Source organism: Leuresthes tenuis, unplaced genomic scaffold (genome assembly GCF_036924035.1).
Source record: "Leuresthes tenuis unplaced genomic scaffold, fLeuTen1.0.hap1 SCAF_12, whole genome shotgun sequence".
In the NCBI taxonomy this organism is placed as follows: Eukaryota; Metazoa; Chordata; class Actinopteri; order Atheriniformes; family Atherinopsidae; genus Leuresthes; species Leuresthes tenuis.
In genome coordinates this window covers 26,431,128-26,451,657 of record NW_027325366.1, presented here as the reverse complement: position 1 = coordinate 26,451,657, position 20,530 = coordinate 26,431,128, and the positions used below count along the sequence as shown (strand labels likewise).

At 36.6% G+C, this 20,530-nt stretch overlaps 1 protein-coding gene across 1 annotated transcript in view; it reads right to left on the bottom strand.

Moving 5' to 3' along the window:
* thsd7ba (thrombospondin, type I, domain containing 7Ba) overlaps window positions 1-20,530 on the bottom strand; it is a 179,877-nt gene that overhangs the window by 48,812 nt on the left and 110,535 nt on the right. Inside the window, exons 13-14 of the mRNA XM_072397299.1 lie at window positions 19,998-20,101; window positions 7,466-7,657 (exon numbers count right to left, since the gene is read on the bottom strand). Coding sequence (XP_072253400.1) covers window positions 7,466-7,657; window positions 19,998-20,101 — 296 coding nt within the window. The remainder of the gene's footprint in view (window positions 1-7,465; window positions 7,658-19,997; window positions 20,102-20,530) is intronic.

Sequence of the window (20,530 nt, the reverse complement as noted above, 5' to 3'; positions counted from 1 at the left end):
AGAATTACAACAACTGTCACTGAGCACCGGTACACTTTGTTCAGATTACACTGCTGCAGCCACCAATAATGCATTTAGCAGACAATCTGCCTGCTGGGCAGCACCATGTAATTAGATGAAATGTAGGTAAATTTGTGTCTTTCTGGGTTTTGCTAGTGTTTATTGGTTAAGAATCTGGAATCTTTAATAGTGAATTAGAAGCCGCAGTAGAAGACGACTGACAACAGACCTCTTGGGTTGTTTGGATGACATGACTGCTCCTAGTCATAAACATCACATTCTTTCCCTCATGGTATGGACATGGCATAAGGCACAGAGGTACTCACAGAGTAGCAGAGATGGCAGCTTATTAAAAGATAGTAATATGACAAATTATATTGTCAATAACAACCAAAAAAGAAGAAAAAAGGAAAGACTACATTTTTATGATAAATCTCTCAGTAAGACGTAACAATTATTTAAAATTTCTTCATGTGATCTTACTGTCCTATCAAGTATTATCACAGCATATTAAACTCATATATATGGGCTAGTAGGAATCTGCTCTGCAGGCTGTTGTCACCCGTATCAAGGAATTCAACATCATTATAAAGTGTTCTGTCTTAACAAACAAAAGGCGGGTTAAGAGAAGGAGAGGAGGTGGATGGATGGAGCCTGTATGAGCAATGCTTTCTAGTGTGGGACTCTATTTCAAGATCATGAAATAGAGTCCCACACCGCCACACTTCTTTCACTTCCTTGTGTTGATTCATCCCCTCTTTCAGTTTGAGTCGCTGTTTCCACATCACAAATTCTATCACTGATTCCTAGTTGGGTTTAAACACTACAAGCAGTTTGTTAATTCTATTACAAGTCATGATTGGGGCTAAAAAACATTATTTCTGATAGCTTATAGTACCTGGACGATGTTTTAACAACAGAATTAATGTACCTGCTGCACCAGCAGGGACAGTCGGCACATTATGACTCATGAGTCTGAACCAGCATGCAGAGCAGGGACCTAATGGCCCTTATGTAAGAGAAGGATGTGCACTATTACCAACAGATAGAATATCATATCAGCAAGATTGTGTTTTTTTCTGTTCAAAGTTTTGCCTTGACTAAGATCGAGGTTGGACAGAAATTTTGTTAGGTGATGAATAATCTGTGTAACACAGAGTAAACGATACAAAAGATTCCCCATTTAACTTGATGAAATAAAAACAACAAATTATGCTGATGAGCTGCTGTATGCATTTACTTTTTGTTTTACGTCACACATGCTGAACTGGAATGAGAGAGAATAGCTAGTAAGAGCCAAGAAAAGGGAAACTGATCCAGTGATGCATCTAATCCAAATACAAAGTTCAGGACAAGACACTCTAAGTTACTGATCATACCAGACCACGCAAGGCCATAAGAACAAAAACATTTTATTTACAAACCAATATTCATATGTGTCTTAATATGGCAAAATGTATTCAATCTTACTTAAGAAAAGGGAACAGATGGCAATATAATATTTTGATCTTCCTATGCTATTGCATCAGGGATTGTTATTTTTTAGCTGTTTGGTTAAAATGAATCCAGCTTGTCCCAAAAGAACAGAGGCAGTCAACACTTTAATGAATTGAAGTCCTCTTGGAATAAACAAATTACATTGTAATTGTCACAATCAAAGTAAACACCTTGTGTACTGTAAAATAAAAGTCCTGTCAGAATTATTTGACCTGAACCAGATGGCGAGAGCACACAGAGACACACAAACATAACCGTGGTAAAACAGTGGCACTGCTGTTTTGCTAATCCTGCTATCCTTATGCAGCCATATTTGTTTCATGGGTCCTCAGCCTCCTGAGCCTCCATCTGTTTCTGAAGTGGGTGTTATTGCAAGCATTCCTCACAGAGTGTGAACCCACTGCTGTCACCCTGCAATTCACTAACAATCTGTTCAATCTACACAACTGGTAGTGGCTGATTGAAAAGTGCCAGTGTGACATCACTTCAGTTTGACAACCACATTACTGGTGATACCAATGCATGGGCCATAAGCCTCAGGCAAACAAAACAATCAATGTTCAAGTCTGCAATTTTAATCATACATGCATCATGGAATACTAGTTGTTTTAATTGATCTGTCTTCTGCATGTCCCAAACAATTTTCTGATTCTTTATTTTCTTCTGCAGTACTCTGGTAAAATTTGCTGATTGGGCTTGAAAAAGCTTGGGAATATGAAGTTTTAATGCCGTGAATAGCTTGTGATTGGTTGATGAGTAGGTCATGAACACTTTTAAACATCTCACATTAAACTTTGATAATAAAATGTTTGTCTGTATGTAGGCCTGATGAATAACATTCATTTAGTGGAAAAAATGGCTCTGAGGCTGTTTTCAAAGACAAACTAGAAAAAAAAACAAAGAGACGCTCTAAAGACTATCGTATAAACAAGAGTGTGATAATACTGACAAATAGTTTGGCTGATAATATTAGCAGGCTTTAGCGCTAACTGATGCACAATTTATGGAAAGCCTCAATTTTCTACATTGTTATGTCCCAATGTTTGCACAGCTAAAACAGTTGAGTAATGCCATGAATTGATGATAACTCACTTTTGTATTCGCTCTATGCCTCTCCTGTGAATTAACCCTGATGTACAGTGACAGAAGAGTGTAATAAATTCTGTAAATACTCTCCTTTTCCAATCCAGTGTTGGATTGAGTGTCCAAATGGTAAAAAAAAAAAAAAAAAATTCCCTTAGGTTTCCTGAGAGTTTTAGCCTATTTATTTACTGCCTATTTCAGCAATAAAGTTAGTAATCAGTCATTATCAATAGAACACATACAGAATAGAAGAAAAACAAAATCAAATTTACCTCCAAAATGAAAACAAAACTAAACAAGAAGAAAAACTTTACCATAGTGAGAGAAAAAAACAACAACATAAAAACATTCATAAACTAGAGAAAACAAAGGAGCAAAAATAAAACTCAACCATAAAATGAAAAACAAATAAATTCTGTTCAAGATGGAAAATTGACCGTTAGAACCGTAATATTTTTATATAGAATGAGTCTGAAATTATGCACATGAGGTACTTAAAAGCTTATTTAGACAAAGCAGACTCAGAGCGATTGTAAATGGGTCAGTAACGATGCTGGATGGGGAAGCTAAACCATTTATCTGCAGTTAAGCTCTTAGAGATGCACACACACACTCTGCTCTCTGATCTTTAGGAGAGATAATTCAGACAACTTAACATTTGAATCCGTATATAACCCTTTACAATGCTGATCAAGAATATATCTACAACTTAACATGCCAAGAATGTATTCAGGAAAAAAGAGAAGAAACAATTATGCTTCTATAATTTTTGAAAATACATTTTTTTCATCGTAGTGAAATTGTCCTTTAATCTGAAAAGGCCAGATTTGTTTGGCTTCAGCATGTGTGTATAATCAGACTTAAATAAATGACCACTTACATGAGAAGATATTAGTATAATTAGTATAAACAAACAGGAAGATAATCTTTTTCCATTTGCTTTTTTATGAGAAAAAAATCTTTCAGCGCTCTTGACAATGAATTACATTGTAATTACACAGGAACCATCTCTATTTTCAAAAAAAAGGATTTAAATTTGGAGTTCTTCAAAGACAGAAGTTCTCCATCTTTCCATCTGCAGTGAAACTTCAGTACATTAATTTCAGTCGAAAAAATGTCATACATATCACAGATCTATTCCAGGTTGTGTTCAACCACAAGCTGCAGAACACCATCCAATGAAGCTACTCATGAGCAATACACTCACCCTATAAAAGACTGTCAGAGACAGTCAAAAAGAAAAAAGCGAATTGATATAGTGACTTCACTTGGCAGCATCCACGGACACTCAGCAAGAGGTGGTAGTGGTGTACAGAGGATGTGTATTCTGGGCAGTCAGACTGTAGGCTGACTCATATTGACACATTAACATATTCACATCTACAAGCAGTTTAAATCAGTTTGAATCCCCACTTCACCTAATCTGCATGTCTTTATACTATGTGGAATTTGAGTTCTTGAGGGCATTCTGCATCGAAGAACCTCCAAACTCACAGTGAAGGCAGCTCTATTGCGGTCTCAGAACTCTCAGAATTTAAAGTAACACTGATTAATACAGAGCCACTGCTGCTTTAATAGACTGTCACACACAGATCGTTTGTGTTCACAGTAATTTCACAAGGATGTTTACAGTCACAGCTATAAAATCAGACATTTTAGGTACAAAAGCAACAATTTGTTTGTTCTTATACACTAAACCGACATGAAGAACCAGTAGTGATGAGAGGCCCCTGCTGGGTCTCTTTGCATCGCCAAAACAAAATAGAACATGAAAACACAGCAAATATGACTTCCAGCTGCAGACAAAGACATAATATTTGGTCCCTCTGGAGATATGCTAATCTGTTTATTTTCTGTTTTGGAGAAATGAGGATGACAAAAGAGAAGAAATTGTGTGTCACATCTTAAGTTAGCCGTTAGCTTTCTGTCGTCACTGCTGCCTCATGCACTAATTCGCTAAGTGGAACAGCCAATCAGAGGAAGATTATTCATCAACAGCTGCAATATCAATTCTACAAGCTGAATCCGCTGAAAAAAAAATCAAAAATACAAAAGAAACAGATGTTTACTGATGGTCTAGACAAGTCTGATAGCCAACTGTCATCTTGGTATACAACGTCCCTGAGAGAGCTGGTACGTGGAGGTGTCAGAAGCTGACAGAAGAGGAAGCACCAGCCATGCAGGTTTGTTTTATGTGTTGTACTTTGATGCCTTTACAGTTTGTTGAACCAACTGTTTGTGTGATAAGTGGCATGTAATGCAATGCAATTACTCAACAATTATTTTGTATAATCCAAGAAAACCCTGACTGTAGAATTATATTTCTTTTTTATTCCAATCAACACATCTTGGTAACAGGTCAATAGTGTAACAACATTAGCAGTTCTTGTCAAAGCTTGTTTACATGACACAGGAAAAAAAATATTATTATTATAGTCTAACCAAAACAGGACTTTTAAATAAATCCAAACATGTTAGTTTGACCAAAATCAGACAGATGAAAGTTTCTAAAAGCCATACTGACACACTCAGATAATGTGGATGGGGTTCGAATCCCTCCTGCATGAATACGCACTGGACACGAATGGGCCTAGTTGTTCCGCACAAGCTCCAAAATTCAATACTTTTGCATTTTCTTGTAAAACCAGTATAGTCTAACTGTATATTAATATAAATTCCCCGTAAAGTTTCTTTCTCAGGCTGCTTAACACATCAGAAATTGTGATTGAAAATCGGCCCACTACTACAGTCAACCTCAAGTATTTCACCTCAAGTATTTCCAGACTGCCACACTGCTCTAATAAAATCCTGATATTATATCACCATTTAAATACACCACCTATTAACTAACTTAAAGAAGGGCTATACTTACATTCATGATAATCTATTTAGAAGTGGTAAAATCTCTCAAATACAATATTTTCCATGGAGTTGGAAACACTTTGGTTAACAGCTTGATTCTCCACCCGTGTATGTATAGAGGAGAGTAGGGCAAGATGAGCAAGTGGGTAAGTTGACCCACCCCCTGTAACTTGGCAACCATGAAATTTCATTTATGTGACCATTCATTTTGAAAGCAGCTATCAGTTCTGCCAGACTGTAAAAAGAAGAGGCATACGGGAGGAGGGATTAGCACCAGTTTTATTTACAAATATCAGATATAATTGCTGCTACAATAATTCCAGTTATTCAGGTAAACTATTTATGTTGTAAGTTGGTAATTTGTCAATGTATAAAACCAGGCAAATAATTTAGGTAAATATTTGTCTGAAGTAGTAAGCTAGCTGGTTTCTTTCAAAATATCTGCTTTGGTGCAAAGTGAGTGTCAGGTCAACTGAGACAGGCAGGAGTTTGGACAAACTGAAAGAGAGAAGCAATCTATTACATTTCACTGCGACCTTGATGAATGGAGTACTGAACAAAGACTTCATCATGCCGATGTTAAATTGGGCAGCCATTTTATTTATTTAGTTTTAGACTTGCTATTTTACATGTTTATTACTTTCAGAGGCATTTATTTATTCATCCTTTTTTTATCAAGTATTATTCAACAATCTTTTTGAAGATAACAACTATGTTGTGGTCTTTACGTTGGGTTTTTATTAAATTCTCTTTAAGAATAGAGACATTGCTATTGTTAAAACAAAAATAGACTATTGTGGAATTTGTTTTCAAAAGAGGCAAGTCTCTCAAACTTCTTGAGTTAGATTCAGTTAGATAAAAATGTCTCACCGTACCCCACTCTCTCCTACTGGGGCAAGGACAATGGTACAATAAACTGGCCGGTTAAGTTGTAACCACAGCGAGAATCAACTGTACATGTAAGCGTACTGAGTTGGATGCAGTTGTAACGACCTTGACCTTGTCTGCCAGTTCACTAATATATGCTGACTTTAGCCGATACAATGGACTATTCACACTTCAAAGAAAGTCAAGAGGCACTTCAACTGAACAGTATTTTGTTGAACAGCTTTTAGCTTCAGAGAACATACTGTCTTAGGGCTCAATGAGGCTTTATAATATAGGTGCACCATCTAAGCCTAGGCCTTGGTATGCTGCCGACTTCTTTAAGCAAATACCGGAGCTTAAAACCCACAGTAAGTTCCCTTCCCATTAATTTCCAGACAGAAAAATTTAAGTAAGCTGTAAAGTTGACATGAAAGAGTTGAAGAGCTGACCTATAATGACTGTTATAAGCCAATGAACATGTGAACACATTCTTCAAGTAGAAGACCACCTAAAAGTCAACTCGTATGCCGTGTTTTGGTTTCTAAGAGCTTTACAGAGGGAGACAGGGTATGTTTACTACAACCCCTCCGGCATCAGATAAAATATGCATGAAGACAAATAGTATCCAGTCTGGTTTGCCACAGCATGTAATTCAGATTTTGTGATCTGCACCTAAAAAGGGATTACAAGCTGTGAGAGACCTAATTTAGACCCAACAAAACACCACAGGTACAGTATAAAGTTACACATGGCAGAGAACGAATGTAAGGAGCCACAGTATATTAGCTGTGTTTGTCAAAGTACAGAAGCTTTTCATCACATGAAGAATATGTTGCAGTTATTGCTGCCCAGTAAAGAGTGAACGAATCCTGTCTGCTAGTGCCTTGGCAAGATCAATAAGGATCAGGCTGTACTGGAGGCAACGTGCACCAGCTATGACCTTACACTCTGTAGCAAGACATGACAAAAGCTTTCCTCTTCACCATTTTAATTTATTTCCAAAGTCACTGCGAGCCATATCAATAAGAGCATGCAACAACATTGGGAGAAAGCTTGACCTTTGAGGACAATCCAATTGTTCCGCTAACAAAGATAAAACAGCCGCCTTGAATGATATTTGTGTCTCAGCGTGTGACAAGAAAAGTCGAGTACTAACCTGTGAGGGAGCGCTTACGAGTTCGCAAGCTGCCGCATCCTGCACAATCAGAGAACTTGGACCATGCAGTTAGAGTGCAGTCATCCTTGCAAGCCACCCAGCACTCTCTGATCTGAGGGGGCAGGGGACCAGCCCATCGCAGGCACTCTGTCAAATTGGCCAACTCTCCATTCTCCTCAATGCAACTGACTCCTGCAATTATAGTATGTGAGAATGTCATTCCAATTTCATGCAGAAATTATTAATAATACCTCATCAAGTAAATTTTTCAAGAGGACATGAATTTGAAATATATATTCTTTTTTAAAACATGACTACTAACTCACTCGCTGTGCCAATAATAAACACAACAGAAAAAAAGCAATTTTATACTGCTGCATTATCAATAAGTAAAAGAGATCATGTAAGGAAGCTTGAGGGGAGAAGACGGGAGAAACCTAGTGCTCCCAGGTAAGAGACTTAAAGTCCAAGTTTTGCTTGTCTTTGCTCTGCTGCTGTACTACTCCTATTACTTTATGTATTACAAATTAGACAAAGTATTTTATTAAGGTTAGGCATGAAAAGAAACTGAGTAACTGAGTTTTCGAAAACATCAGGGTTAGTTGTTAAGATACACAATGAAATATACTTAATGTAGAAAGCTTTACTTCCATGTTGCCGTGGCGATGCGGCCTGCTAATGTCAGCACGGGAAATACAGTAAGTGCAAAGGTGACACTTTGGGATCCTCTGCGAATAAAACTGGTACAGAAGGTTCCTGACCAACTGTCAGCATGTGACAAGTTGGAAGTGACAAGGGATTAGTCTTTCGTCAGGCCATTGAGATTTACAACCAGCTGTTGTGACAGCCAGTGTTCAGATAAGAATTCTCCAGCCTGGCATCAAATTTCATTTGTTGTATGAATGTAAAGCCAAAATTTTTCCACCACTATGAATTTGAATTACCAATTTGGGAAATAAACACAACTGCCCCCAGGACTGCTCTTATGCTTTGCTATTAACTGCAAATTCTTATCAGCAGTCACATTTTTCACTCAACTTAAGTAATAAATTACCATATAATGCTCAACAAGTACTTTCTCCAATGTTTGACAAGATCATGAATAACAAATTAAAGATTGTACATTTAATTAGTAATCTATCCTTCTAGGGAATTACATATTGACTGCCAGGGTTGACAAACCATACCAGACTCCCAAACGAATAAATATTTTTTCAGTTTATCTTGAGAGCTTGAATAAGGGTAACTAGAATTCTGTGTTCCAGTTGCCCTCATTAAAGATTTAAGGGTTACCATTACCTGGATAACTGAGAATCTATATTGACCAATTTCAGGTAGAATGTTCTTTGTTCTATTTTTTTCCCAGTTAGAAGTTGGAGGTTTAGAGTTCTAATTTGTAATCAAATGAGGCATCAATGGGCTATAAAAAGAAATCATGCTTTGCACAATAACTGTTTATTGTAAACTACTCAGGGCAGCATGCAACATCGACTCCTAACCTCAGATTACATAAGAATATATAGGTGAGCTCAGCTAACTGTGTCTGCCAATAAGAATTTTCATACTGGGTATGCCTACCGTGTGTTCTCACATTCAATATAAAGTCTTTTGACAATTATGGAGTGTTATTTGTGTCCAAATTCACATGTGTATGGTGGTGCAAAGCTGTACCACAAATAGAGTTGCAGTTGGGTTGAGCGTCTCACTCCAGCTTCTAAAATTAGTTCTGAAATGGATACTGTGATAAGTAATTCTGTGGAATTTGGACCAAAGCGTGTCACAGAAATGTAATAAAGAACTTGACTTGTGAAAACAAAATGTAATATGTCTGCTTTAAAATTTTATGCAAGATGAACTTTCATTTCTATCTTTTCAAACTTCAAAACAAAGAAAACAAAAAAGGAAACAGTTGCTTCCAAAGGTTTGGAGTTCAGTTCATTGTTTGCACATTTAACTGTTCAAAGAAAGAAAGTGTCACATCTGTTGGTTTTGTTATATTTTTAGTTCTTGGTTTTTCTGTTGTAACGTTAGGTTTTTCATATTTTAGGTTTAGATTGTGTCATTAGTTTTATCATTGTTTTTCCCCAGTCACGCTACGTCATTAGGTTAATCCATGTCACCTGCCTTTGTTCACAGCTGCACTCCATCATGAATCACCTCCACACAGTATTCAGTTTCCAGGTTCCCTCATGTCATTACAAAATCATCATCGTCATTCATGTGTTCAGGTTTGTCTTGTTAATGGTTCACGTTCATAGTATTTTTTCACAGCCATAGTCAAGTTTTTTTTTTTTGTCATACTTAATCTTTTTTAATTCCGGTTAAGCCGCGCCTTGTGTTCCTTTTGTTTTAATAAATCAAGTTTTACTTTAAATATCTGCATCTGGGTCCTACCAACACCACAACCACCAAACGTGACAGAAAAAAGTTTTGTCTTTTGTTGAATGGCCTTAAGAAGAAAAAAAGAAAAAGAAAAAAGGTCCTACACTCAGGTCATGGTTATTTAAATAATTCCGAACCACCTTTTGTGTTAAAATAAGTCTTCAAGAATAACACCTTTGTCAGCCTGTGATAAGTTTAATTTTTATTTTTTTACTAAAAACAGGACATTCATCATAAAAGTGTGAAATGAAGGCTTAACTTCAAATAATTTCTTCTTATTTTGCACACAAGGCCTCAGACTACATAGGCCTTACAGAGCTTCTATAGTCTGGGCATGAATAAAGATTAAAAAAAATTACATTTCTACTGAACAAGCTGACCAAAAATGAATAAAGATATCAAAATTTAGTCCTGAGGCTGCAGTTTGAACCAGGTTGTGCTAAAAATGATAACTTAGAGCCACAGCAGGACAAGATGATTTTATCATATTACCACCTGGTCCAATACTCAGTTGACTGAAAACATTTTAATAAGTTCAGTAACTTTACTTTCAGAAACCTTTCTTTGTCAGAGACAAAGACACACAGTAGCTGGATCAATCAATGGTCGGGAGCAATTGTCACGATTTACGTTCTGTTTCATGTCTTGTCTCGTCGTTTCCTGTTTTATTTTGAAATCACTAACTTCCTCTTGTTTCAGTTACCTTGCCCTTCCTCCTGCGTCAAGTGTCCGATTGTCTTCACTGATTCCCAAGTGTTTCCACCTTTTCCCCTTGGTCCCTCATGTTCTCAAATAGTCTGCGTCTCCCTTTGTTCAGTGCCAGTATGTACATACATTCTGTAATAACATTCTGTTTCAACCTGCATTACTCGCCTCATGATTCACAGCCATAGCCTCCAGACTCTCCTGCAGAGCATATCTATTTGTGAATTATTCCTAAATTATTCCTAGCCATAGTTTATGTATTTAACAACGGTAAGTTCCATAGCCTTGCTTTGTTCCTCCCGTTTGGAGTGATTTTGATTTGTACCTTTCATAGATACTTCCATTAGAGGAGCGTTGCGTTCATTACTTAAATTTCATAGCCAGTTTTGTTCCTCCGTTTTGGAGTGTATAATGTTTTGTTCTTGAAAGATTTTATGTCGCCGTTAAAGACGAGTTTTAAGTTAATAGTTAACGTTTAATAGTAGCTCGGTTTTTTTTGAGAGAGTGTCCTTGTTTAAATCCTTCTCGATAGGAGAGTGTGACCTTGTTTTGTTATCATTCATAGCTTTTCTGTTTTCCTCCTGGAGTGGAGAGGTTTTTTGTTTATGTTAACTTTCATAGCTGCACTCGTCCTCAGCCATAGTTACTGAGGAGAGCGCTTAGGTTTTTCATAGCCCTGTTCATTTGCTCTGTGAGGAGATCCTCATCCTCATCCTGCCTTGCCTTGCCCTGCTGTGCTTTGTTTATTTAATAAACATCTTTGAATCTGAACCGACCCTGCACTTGTGTCCTGTGTCCCGAGGCCGTGACAGCAATAAGCAGAATCGATCCGAGATATCAATCTAACTGACTTATAAAAAAAGAGAGTACTAATCTAAGTGCTAGTGTCATCATGCTCACAGTGAAAATGCTGTTTTGCAGGTTTACTTTTTTTGAATATTTGCATGTTAATCACTGATAAATGACCTATATCATTCTGTGTGAAAGTCAGGCTAGTTCAGTTCAAATCATTTCATCTATCCTTGATCAATCCATCCATCCATGCCTGCAAAATGATGACTAAATATAGTACTTTGCATCTTCAAGTTCTACCTTAGATAACAGAGACATTTGGGTCTAATATGGGTTTCTTTTGGCGTGTGTCATGTGGGCTAGAAGTTGTCCAAAGATCATATGACCTGAGCTAAGACAAATGCAAATTTGGGTCATGTCTAGCTGACAGGATGAAGTGAGTATAGAAAATAGGTATATGGATTATCTGTTGTAATAAATTATTGTAAAGAAGTCCAGACCTCATTCTTTTCCTAAACCTTACCAAATATCCTTTAGTAGTCCAGAATGACAGTTAAGATTGGGAACAGATATCTTGTTCATACAGAGACAGAGACACCAGAGATTTTGTCATGATGGCAGTATTTGAAACAGGTTGTGGAAGCGTGTGAAGTGATAATTACACAGATTGCCCATGGAAAGCAACATGCTTCTTCTTCACTGACTAGGTTACCAAGGTAACAAGTCCTATCTCAGGTGAAGCTGAAAACTCGTATGTGCAAAAGGTTTGAGAAAAGGAATTGTGGATACTATTCTGGGTTCTCTGTTCATGTCAGGCTGCCCAACCATGATCCTTTCCTAAGCCTGAGAGTAATTGTGATGCTTAATCTAAACCACACACAGACTAAAAGGAAAAGTAAAGCTTTCTTGACTGAAGTTAATCAAAAAACAGCTAAAAATATAATTAAACACACGCTACAACACATTGAATCATACAAGAGTCTCTTGATTGAAAATCTTCCAGAGGTGCGGCTGCATCCCTTTATTCCTCTGTTAACAGACTCCCTGCCAAGCCATGACTGTCTCCCAATGTGGCACAATGATCATTTCACATATTTCTGAAACTAGGTTGTGGTGGAACTGTCCATCTCGAGTATAGCTAAAAACATACGCACGTTCATGCAGAAGTCAGACCAGATTACTAGCAAGATATCAAACAAGACATCAAACTGATTAAATCTCAGCAAGGAATTATTCCCACAGGTATCTTTCAAACATGCAAATTTTTTATTGTAGGTTAGTTATACAACTGTTACAGAAACTCTGGTTAATATGTAGATATATGCATGAGCTACTCCAATTCTAATAATTTTATCTACATAGGGAATATCTGGTGGAAGATGGACATTTCATTACTTAATATCTGTATATCTGGGGTTTTAACAACCCCACAAACAACCTCACACTACTCTCGCACTTCATCTGACTTTACAAGTGAAAAAGGTAACACAGACTATCATTTCTTTCAAGATATGAATAGTGACAGTGACTTTGGGATTCCAGTGCCACACTCGATGCCAACACTCCCCAGGCACAAACACAGGATTTTTAACAATCATTAAATCTTGTGATAATTTCCCCTTTCTTACACTTGATCGTTCGGTCTGCATGTTCTTATTGGAAGAAGGATTTGGTGGCAAAATGGTTCGATTGTAGCAAAAGAGGAAACGCTGACCATGCACGGTCAGCTGACTGAGAAGAGGAAGGGATATTTGGAGGTTTGAAGAGGGCACTGATTTACAGGAGCAGCTTCTTTAAACCAAGAATAGGAAGCAAATGCACATTGTAATGGGCACAAGGGATTTAAACAAAGTAATGCTGTCACGGTGCACAGTGAGAAACTTCTCCTCCCCCAAAGCCTCAATGCCTTTGAGGATTCACTGATCTACAAACATGGCTTTAATCCATTGTATTGATTTATATTTGACTTTTAAATTTCGCCCTCTGACAAAAACTGTGTGGTTTCTACATGTCTGCTGTTAATGCGTGGGGTGTTCATTTCCATATTAGACCTCTACACAGGCACTGGAAGGGAGATAATAGTCATTATTAAGGTGCATTTATGTAATTCTCAAGTCACAGCTTGAAATAAAGTATTTTATTTCACAAGGTTTGTGCTCCATAGTGCTGATTTTCAATTAAGTTTTAAAGGTTAATTCCATTTTTCTTTCAACAATCTATTTAAAAAACTAATCCAGACGCTGTCACTGTAAGAACAAATGCATATCTTCATTGGCATTTGTGACAGCCCTTTTACCTTGAGTCTTACCCACCCAACTCCACCACTGACAACCCCATTCTGTCATCCCCGGTGGCTTTTATTAGCAGAGTTATTCTGATATTGAACTGTGGGTCCATACATTTTTAACATAATTATTTCAGTCTCTGGGTTGCCTCAGCCCATTTGTGTGGCCTTTAGCATAATCTCCTCTCACAAATGGTAACATTTTTGTCACGGTACTCCGCCAATGACAGCGTGGTCTTTGATAATTCAGTTACTAATAAAGGTGAGCATCTCTGAGGACCACTTGAAAGGATACGCTTTGGGCAAGCTCGCCAAACTCCAAGTCTTTTTTTTTTTTAATCTTTCAAGTTAATGTTGAGGACTTAAAAGCAAAATTACATTCTTTAAATCAAAACTACTTTTCTTTTCTGCAGGTAGCTTTTGTCAACCCAACCAGAGTATGCTACATTTTCTATTATTACTTTCAGTACCAAGATTTCACTGTTCAGTACTGTTACACCTTACCCACCCACTCATCCACTATTAAATATAATCTTGATGTCAATTCACTGATACTGTTCGTATAATGTTCTTCATAAAGTATTGAGAAGCGTAATGTAGACTGGAATCATCATAGCCATTAAGCAACATCTTTCCTCCAGCTAAAGATAATCAGCGTGACTCATTCTCTACTGAAACACCTTTTACAACAGCTCCAGGTCTACTCAGAGCAGCGCATAATGCTTTCAGTTAGTTATGAGACTTTAGATTTGAATTTAGATGGAGTGTGTTGTTTGTGTAAAATTTGAGATCACTTCTTATTCCTAGTAAAAAGCTACAACTTTAGGTTTTCTAAAATTACAACTGAAGGTTACCCGATTAACGGATTGACGGTATAGAAAATGGATGGATGGACACCTGAAGGTTTTCCATAATTGCCTCCTCCCTTTTATTCAAGCTTTTCTTGTTCTTTCAGGCAAATTAGAAATAATCTTCTAAAATCAAGATTTCCACATTACAATATGTGTGAGACTCATTTGAAATTGATTTGTTCGATTCTTTTCATCCCAACCAACACACATACTAAACAATGACAAAGCAAGCACATGTTTATGGTATGTTTTCTTAATTCATCAGAAAGAGAAGATATACATATCCAGTTTAAGTAATTACCAAGAAACTTTCTGTGAAACTCACTGTTGAGCTCTGGTATATCCTACCTCTATCAGGGGTTTTTGAGATGCACCAAAAGGCACACACCTTTACATAAAGTTTACAGCTGATGGTGTATTTCAAAGTGAAAACTAAGCAACAAGATCCATAAAACTGTGAGTAGACCTGCAGAACCTGGATTGTGTCAAGGTACAGATTTGGTGAAGTATAGAAGAAAATTTCTGTGGTATTAAAAGTGCCCAAAGGCACACAAGCCTTCATCATTCTCAAATGGAGCAAACTGGGAATCTCATTGTGGTTGGATAGAGTGATTAGGTACGAAAAGCCTTGGTCCCACTGTGGCCCCAATTCCCAACAGCGTGTGTGAAGGAAACCAGCCACTGAGCTTCACCTCATTAATACCACCCCTACAGTCAAACAGACGGTGGGCAGCTTCTTCATGTTGGGATGTTTTTCTGCTACAGGGACACTAGGCAGGATAGAGGGAGAGACAGGCTGTAGGAAAATAAAAATAAATCCTAAGTGATAACCTTTTGTCAGGCAAGGCAATGGTTTACATTTTAACAAGACAACAACCAAAAGCAATCTGCTAAAGAAACACACTTCTGACTACAAGAAAACTCTATAAAAAAAAAAAGACTCAAATAGAGTTAAACCAGGAGAGAATCTCTAGGAAATCTGAAAAAAAAAATGATGTACATTAACACTTAGCTGCACTTGAATGATTTGTCTAATAAGAAAAACCTTTTAAGGAAAGGAATGTGTGGCTTCCTTCTCAAGATAACTTGAGGCAGCAGTTGCTCCCTATACTCCCAAACATGCTCAAAACTGAGTCAAAGATTAAAAACTTTTTGAATGCACTGTATCAGAACCTTCAATCTATTCTATCTTTAGCTAGTCATTAGCAGTATTCACCTTTGCAGCTTTGAATTCACATGGGACCAGACACAGAAACACTTAAGGGGGAGGAAGGTCCTCAATCCAAAGAGACTGAATATTAATGTCATAAAAATTTTTTTAAAAAATAGAGTTGATACACTTGTAAATATAGTTAAAACAATACTGGTATACTGAATTCAAACTTTATGGTTTTATATTATATCTACCAAAGACAAACGACTAGAACAATTCTGGAGCTGACTTTCTTGTAACCTCAGATGTTTGCCACAGCATTGTAGCTTAGTTATCACCACAACAAATATGACAGTCAGACTTCAACTGGCTGATTGTGTCCAGAAGACATAAGTACAGACTTGCAGCCTAAATCACACATATACACACTTATCACACAGTCATGATCAGATGTTTTTATAAACATTTACACAGTTGACATGTGTCCGAGTGAATCATACCAATCACCACATGCCAGTTTATATTTTCTCATATTTCTGTTACATATATATTTACAATAATTCTAATTGCTCTATACCTTTAATAACAAGTTCTGTAAACATTAACTGAAAATTACAGTTCTCTGATTTGATCTATGCCATTTACCAGGCCAGTATGCCTACATGGTGAGTAAATAATCATTTTATCAACTAATATTTTATTGAACTGCAAGAGACTGTAATGACCATCAATTTTTATTGCCTTGCAGTCTGATGGGTTACTGCTCTCCCTGCCTAATTTTTAAGTGACTATCTGTATTCTTATGAAAAAAAATCTGCTTGCACAGCAAGTCTGTGGTTTCTTGGAAATTAATCTGTCATTTCACTTTTCTCTAAAGTTTTTAACTGCAGCAAACAACTTTAAATTAAACCTGCACGCGTGATGTAATGATTTTTAGATATGTTGCTTGTTATCTGCAAAGCTAACCACCTGATGGAAACTGTTTTACTACATTTTATCTTGAAAAAGTCTCTATAGGAGAAATATATTATTAAAACATGGAAGGAATATGTTTCAGAAGAGTTAAGAACATGCAAAGACCTTTAAGTTACTGCCTGACATTTGAAAAGTCAGCACTAATCAAAACCGAGCTTCAAAATATCATAACCCTGGGTTTAAGATTTGGGTGCAATTAATCCAGACCCAGATTCCTTATCTTATTAAAATGCCATCACTGTATAATGTTCAATGCATTTTTCTACACTAGACATTTCAACTTGTAAATGTATCTATTTTATGGATTTCTACAGCAGATGTTTGCACTGACCTGCGAGACACTGCTTATATTACACATTTTCATTGCAAGATGCTTTTCAAGAAAACTGTTGCAATGTAGGCAACAGTCGGCATATATTAAGAACTTCACCTGATGAATGTCTGATATGCTAATGCCTCTAATAAGCCACAACATTAAAACTACAGGTGGAGTGAATAACAACGTAGAGTTATGCCAGAAAACTTTTGATCCTGTCATTCATATGGATGTTACTTTGAAATGTGTAAATCATTTTAGGATTGCTGTTTTCTTAAACATCTCTGTGAAAGCCTATGAAAAAATGCTGTGCCAGAATATTTAAGAAAATTCTCTAAATATTTGTTTTTATCTTAAAAACTCATTCGAGTGCTCGTCCACTGTTATTATGACTGCGGGCTGCAAGGCTGCAGTTATTTATAGCACTCCACAATTACTGTCCATGAAAACATGTGAAATAAAAAAATTTGAAAATTAAAAAAATCACTATCTTCATGGTGACTCTTAATTAAAAATTCTTAAATGTACCCTTATCCATAGTTTCTTTGCCCATACTAAACCCATTCTCCAATTATTGTGTCCTAATTATGCAGCGATTTGACATTTACGTCATTTTTATTGAAAAGGTTCAACAAGTGAAAGTTACTCAAAGTTCTTTGGTTTTTAAAAGTCTATATTTAAATTCAGTGTTTCCACCAATTACAAATTCCACCGCTCATACTTCCATTTTTGAAATGTCACAGGTATTTAACTTAGACTTTTCTAATCACATTCAAGTAAGAGGCTATAAAGGTCAACGAGGCTTGCCCTTAACCTGGGACCACGACAAACACCTTTTCCATGCTCATCGAAAAGTCATAGAAATTCACTTGAGAAATGTCAGTCATAATTACATAGCCAAGTAGGAGTGAGCCATGCTGAGAGATGCAGAAATGATGGAAAGTTCTCAAGACAGCACAGTGTGCTACTGCAAACTTCTCTTGAATCAAATGAAGAGATTAGATAGAACAACTCGTTCCTGGGATTTATTGGGATGTTTGAGCACCTATAAATAAGTGTAAAATGATCCAATTAACACGCTGACATTTTAACGGTTCGGGCCAATGGCGGTTGTTTTCACAACAGCAGTGAGAGAAGCATAGATCATTATAAAGAATTTTACCCATGAAAAGAGCACAGTGTAGAAATCACACATCACATCACACTCCTGTCTGCACTTCTAGAACACAGAAAGGTATCAACAGAGAACAAACAGGGCACTGCAGGATGCTGTGCACAAATGAAAAAAAAAGACACACTTTGAACTAAAATTATTTCAGAATGATCATTTTGGTGTAAATACTATACTGTGTTATTCTTATAGAAAAACATTGTCCAGCCTTACATATTACCATTATTCATCAGACACAATTTACGCTGTTGTACAGTCTCGACATAGATACAACGTAATTTGACCTTCCTTCACGATGGTGTCCACTTCCCATGTGTTTCTAAAGATTTTATTTATAACTAGGGTGGAGGGGATGGCGAAAGGGACTAATTACAAATCACTGATTTGAGTCCTGCATAATGATCTCAACAGTAATTGTACTATTCTAATTGATTCCTTACTTTTCTACTGTACTCTCACCCTGGAATGATTAGGGTTAGAATTAATGTAAATGGTTAGGTCTACATGCTACACGATTCCAAAAATCTACTGTTTGTGCACTTTGATATCCATACTTCACATTTTATCACGTCATGTAAGCACTACCTGACAGAAAACGACAGCCGAGAGATACATTACCATCTAAGACTTTTCAGCTTTTATACACTATATTGGACAGGTGATCAAATGGACACGTTACTTGTTTTTTGGTGAGACTGGCTTCTATAGAATATCATAAAGTGCTGCTATATACTATGTGTTATTCCAAAGAGCTTTTAAATAAAAAATGACGTGATTACGCCCAAAACCACATGCAACTCACATTAGGGTAATTTTACTCTCAGTGAGGAAACAAGAAAGATTATCACACAGAATCAACTGAATATGCTTTATAAAAGATAAAAAAAAAGCTGAACTATTAAAAAATAATGACATTTAAACTTAACCCTCTATAGTAAGAAAATAAACTGTGTTTTTTAAGCACTGGCAGTAATTGTTATTAAAAGACGATATCCTTTAAATCCATTTTCAGAATAACAGGTTGTCAATCTTAGGACTAATTTCAAGAAACTACTTTTAATTATTGCATCTCTAATTCAATTCTTGCTACCCTCTTTCCCTCTTCTCTGATGCATTTTTTATATGAAAAATACAATTTGTAAGTATGATATTGCAGTAGCTCGCCAGTTTTGATTGACAGCCACTTTGATTGAAAAATGCATTTTAAATGTTAGTTCACTGGATTCTTCAGCAAGCTACAGTGTTTAAAAGGAAGTTATCTTGCATCTGGGAAGTTTGATCAGAAGGAGACTTTACTTTTAAAGGGGAGTTGTCTGGCTCTGCCCGACTGTCTGCCCTGACTATTAAGTCAAATCGAGTCAAATCAAGTCAAAGTGTATTTTTGTTGAAAATTCAAAACAACCACAGTTGACCAAAGGTGCTATACAAGCTGAACAAATATAAATATATTCAACAATCTTTAAAACAGCAATAAATATGAGAATAAACAAACTGTTAAGTATAAAATGAATTAGTAAAGAAAAGTTAAATAGAATAAAAACAGTTCTTGCATGAATAAAAGCCAAGATATCCCACACAACCAGGTCTAAAAACCCAACATTACATTTCAAACTGAATCCTGAAATTTACTGGAAGCCAGTGAAGAGAGGCCAAACGCGTGATGTGATCTCGCCCTGAATATGATACAATGTGATTTACTGAACAAATATCCTCTTTCTTGAATGTTACTGCCACTCATTATATAATAAGCACTTCTGAGAACCTATTATATCTGGTTAAACAAGGATAGAATGAAATTGGAGGACCTTGAAAAAAATGGCTTAAAACAGGTGATGCACAGTGGCAGCAGCTGTCTGGAGAATAGAGTGTGCAGAAATGGCAGTAGGTCAGGGTTAATACTTGCCTCTTGTCTCTAAACCATTCCCACAGGCTTCTCCTGATCCAGATAATCCCCGTCTAACTGAATCAGGGACCAAAGTGCAACTGTGCCACTTGTGTGTCCTCCACCTACATTTAAACACAAATACAGAATGACCATATATGGTGACGTATCATCAGAAGATAAACACATCATAATCGTCTTCTTATACTTGTTAACTTGTGACTGGTGAGCTGAGCCACATGCAGCCAAGATGCAATATAACTCCATCTCGTTAAGATAGAAAATATGGCACTAAATTTGAGCTTGGTACACACTTCAAAACTACTCTGATTTTTTTAATGAACTTTTCATAATCTTGCTCTAACTTAAACAACTTCACAATTCACAACCAATGAAAACAAGATACATGTTAATATTCATAAGTACACAGTATAACAATTTGTTTATAAAAATGCATCTTTTTCATTCAAATTAAATCTTTATCTTTCGGGACCTGATGAAGCTGTGAATACATGGGCCCATCTGTAAGGTGTTCTCTGAACCGAATTGAACTG